This window comes from Myotis lucifugus, unplaced genomic scaffold, assembly GCF_000147115.1.
Source record: "Myotis lucifugus unplaced genomic scaffold, Myoluc2.0 scaffold_244, whole genome shotgun sequence".
Taxonomy (NCBI): domain Eukaryota; kingdom Metazoa; phylum Chordata; class Mammalia; order Chiroptera; family Vespertilionidae; genus Myotis; species Myotis lucifugus.
In genome coordinates this window covers 864154-868473 of record NW_005871292.1, presented here as the reverse complement: position 1 = coordinate 868473, position 4320 = coordinate 864154, and the positions used below count along the sequence as shown (strand labels likewise).

At 42.9% G+C, this 4320-nt stretch overlaps 1 protein-coding gene across 1 annotated transcript in view; it reads left to right on the top strand.

Annotated features, from left to right (window-relative positions):
- Nucleotides 1-3295, top strand: part of TBCB (tubulin folding cofactor B) — a 10115-nt gene extending 6820 nt beyond the window's left edge. Inside the window, exons 5-6 of the mRNA XM_006098628.3 lie at nt 2752-2824; nt 3008-3295. Of these exons, the coding sequence (XP_006098690.1) occupies nt 2752-2824; nt 3008-3122 (188 nt within the window). The 3' untranslated portion in view covers nt 3123-3295. The remainder of the gene's footprint in view (nt 1-2751; nt 2825-3007) is intronic.
- The last annotated feature ends 1025 nt before the right edge of the window (nt 3296-4320 follow it).

The window sequence follows — 4320 nt, the reverse complement described above, 5'->3', positions numbered from 1 at the left end:
GGAGGGGGGGGTGAGGTCCTTCCAGCCCAGCGTGCCCCCTCTCACAAGTCCTGGAGACTCAGGGGATGTCCTACTGACGGCTTAGGCTCCCTCCCCGCGGGGAGCGGGCCCTAAGCAGCAGTCTGGCCTCCCTCTGCGGGAGGCAACCGGCTGATCAGGGGAAGGTGATGCCCCCATCACACCTCCACTGCTGCCACTGCTGGCGCGCGGCTGCCTGAGCCTTGGGCCCTTGCAGCAGCAGCTGCCATCCGTGGCTTGCCTGAGCCTTGGGCTGGCCCTGGCAGCAGCAGCTGCCATCCGTGGCTTGCCTGAGCCTTGGGCAGCCACTGCTGCTTTGTCCAGAAGGACGTCCAGAAGACGTCTGCCCTAATTAGCATATTACCCTTTTATTAGTATAGATATATAGATAATTAATATATCATAAAACTCACCCATTTAAAGTGTACATTATTCATTCATTGGTTTTTAGTATGTTCACAAAATTGTGTAACCAACACCACAATCAATTTTAGAACATTTTATCACCCCCAAAAAACCCCATAATCACTAGCTCAGTGATGGTGAACCTATGTGATGGTGAACCTATGACACGTGTGTCATTTTTTTGGTTGATTTTTCTTTGTTAAATGGCATTTAAATATATAAAATAAATATCAAAAATATAAATCTTTGTTTTACTATGGTTGCAAACATCAAAAAATTTCTATATGAGACACGGCACCAGAGTTAAGTTAGGGTTTTTCAAAATGCTGACATGCCGAGCTCAAAAGGTTCGCCATCACTGCACTAGCTGTCACTCTTCATTTCTGAAACCCTGTCTCTCCCAGTCCTAGGAAGTCATATAGATTTATATTTTCTGGATGTTTTATATAAATGGAATCATGTTATATTATGTGGTCTTTTGTGACTGCCTTCTTTCACCTAGCATGTTTTCAAGTTTCATGTATTAGAATAACGTTGCTATGTACATTTTTGTATAAGTTTTTGTGTGGACATATATTTTCCTTTCTCTATACCTAAGAGTGGGATTGCTGGGTCATATGGTAACTCCATATTTAACCTTTTGCGGAACTGCCAGATTATTTTCTACAGTGGCTGCAATTTCTCCACATAATAGTTATTCTAATGGGTGTGAAGTGGTAAAGCATATGGGTTTGATTTGCAGTTCTTTGATATTGAGCATCTTTTCATGTATTTAAATGGCAATCTGTATATCTTCTTTAGAGAAATGTCTATTCACATCCTTTTGCCCATTTTAAAATCGAATTGTCTTTTTGTTGTTGAGTTGTGTATTAGTTTGCTAGGACTGCCATAACAAAGTATCACACACTGGATGGCTTAAACAACAGAAATTTATTTCTCATAGTTCTGGAGGCTGGAAGTCCAAGATCAAGGCCTTGGCAGGTTTGGCTTTTTCTGCCTATCGTTGGTTTGTAGAAGGCCATCTCCTCTCTGTATCTTAACATGGTCTTTCCCTCTGTATGCATTGACTCATTTCTGGTGTCTCTTTGTGTCTCCAAATTTCTTCCCATAAAGGACACCAGTCAGTTTTAATCACACATTAACTTAATCAAAAGCTCTTTATGTATTCTAGATACAATTCCCTTATTAAATATATGATTTGCAAATGTTTTCTCCCATTCTGTGGGTTGGTTTTTGTTTGTTTGTTTTTAAATTATTATTTATTTAATCTTTATTGTTGAAAGTATTACATATGTCCTCTTTTCCCCCCATGGGTTGGTTGTTTTTTTACTTTCCTGATAGTGTCCTTTGAAGCACAAAAGTTTTTTTATTTTTATGAAGCTCAGTTTATCTGTTGTTTTTTTTTTCTTTTGTTGCTTGAGCTTTAGGTATTATAGCTAAGAAGTCAATGCCTAATACAGGGTCACAAAGATTTATGTCTGTATTTTTTCTAAGAGTTTTATATATATTTATATATTACAAATCTCAGCTGACTTGTTTTTTCTCTCTTTTTTCCCCCCCATCACCATTTATTCCCCCATACCCTCTTCTACCTTCACCCACACCCCTCTCCTCTTTCTAAGACTTTTATAGTGTTACATCTTACATTAGGGCTTTGATGACCTTATTTTGTGTTCATTTTTGTGTATAGTATGAGGTATGAGTCCAATATTATTCTCTTGCATGCAGATATCTTGTTGTTCCAGCATTATTGTTATTATTATTATTATTGATTATTGATTTCAGAGAGGAAGGGAGAGGAAGAGATAGAAACATCAATGATGAGAATCATTGATTGGCTACCTCCTGCACACCCCCCACTGGGGATGGAGCCGGAAACCTGGGCATGTGCCCTTGACCAGAATCGAACCTAGGACCCTTTAGTCCATAGGCTGACGCTCTAATCACTGAGCCAAACCAGCTAGGGCGTCCCAGCATTATTTGTTGAAAAGATTATTTTCTCATTGAATTGTCTTGGTAACCTTGTCAGAAATCATTTGACTATAAGCAGTGTGGACTTTATGCTGAGTGGGATTGGCAGCCTTTGAGGAATTTGGATCAAGATAGTGGTGCTATTTCCCTTTGATTTTTACAAAGATCCCTTTGGCTGGGAGTGTCAAATGAGTAGGGAGTAAGGGGTAGGAGCAGAGCGACCAGTGAAAGCGGCTACCACATTAGTCTGGGCAGGAGATGGCAGTGGTCCTAGTAAGGAATAGTTTTCCTCAGTGGGCAGGTACAAATCTGGGATGAGCTGTGTCTGGAGTTTATTGGGATTTCTCCTCTGGGCAGGACTCACAGATTTCAAGCCTGGCTACTGGATTGGCGTACGCTTCGATGAGCCACTAGGGAAAAACGATGGCAGGTAATAAGTATTCCCACTCAGGTGTCTGTGTGTGTGTCTGTACCTGTGTCTGTGCTTGCATATGTGAGCATATATGTGTAAGTGCATGCATATACTACTGGGCGAGCCTATCCATCCTAGCATCTGGGGAGGGAGCCATATTGGGAGCTGTCTGACCACCAACTTTTCTATCATGCCCGGCAGTGTGAATGGGAAACGCTACTTTGAATGCCAGGCCAAGTACGGTGCCTTCTTCAAGCCGTCAGTTGTGACCGTGGGGGATTTCCCTGAGGAGGACTACGGGTTGGATGAGATGTAATGCCCAAGGAAGGGCATCCTCTTGCTCCAGCTACCTTGCCCACTTATTGCCCCTCCCTATGTGTGCCCATGACTCTCTTCCCCTGACCCTGTTTTTATTTTACTCACTTTGTTCTTGCCATTGACTTTTGAGACTTGTGTATTAAATTTGCTGGACCTAGCCCTGGCCAAGTAGCTCAGTTGGTTAGAGTGTCGTTCCTATATGCCAAGGTTGTGGGTTCAATCCTTATCAGGGCACATACAAGGGTCAACCAATGAATGCATAAAGAAGTGGAACAAATCGATCTCTCTCTCTCTCTCTCTCTCTCTCTCTCTCTTTCTCCTCCCATCCCCTCTTTTCCTCTCTCTCTAAAATCAATAAATTAAAATTTCAAAAAAAATTGTTAATTGCCAGACATGGGAAGCCTTTGGAAGACTTGGTGATTATAGGAAGGGCTGGGGCAGCTGGGTACGAAAGGGTGAAATAGGAGGTTGAGCAAAGTAGAGGTAGGACAGGGTGAGGCTTTATTCCCTAGCTGGTAGCTGGAGGCTCATGAGACTCTTTTATGTCCTTTATTGGTTAATATAATATTCTGCTGCTATGACAGATAGGCCCACAATAATAGTGGCTTTCGCAAAATCGAAGTTCATTTCCATGTAAGGACTTATTCAATCATAAGAACTAATGTGACCCCTCCATGTCAAATGCCAGTCTTCATCTCCATATATCTTGTTGCTCTCCCATCTCGTCCTCCTGATTTCTACCTCATCTGCTCCAGGCACCCGGAGCAGAGAGGAGGGGATACCCCTTGTTTTTAGGAATATATATGTACAACTCAAAACTTGTTCCTGTTAGGTGTGATCAAATAATTGAATCGATACCCCCTCCCCTGGGAACTGACCTTTAGACCGGCGGTTGCCAACTGCTGGTCCGCGGACCACTGTTGGTTCATGAGGTCTGAAAGGTTGGCGACCGCTGCTTTAGACCACTTCACAACCGACATACCCCCCTTTTTTTATATATATATATTTTATTGATTTTTCACAGAGAGGAAGGGAAAGGGATAGAGAGCCAGAAACATCGATGAGAGAGAAACATTGATCAGCTGCCTCCTGCACACTCCCCACTGGGTATGCGCCCGCAACCAAGGCACATGCCCCTGACCAGAATCGAACCCGGGACCCTTGAGTCCGCAGGCCAACACTCCATCCGCTGAGCC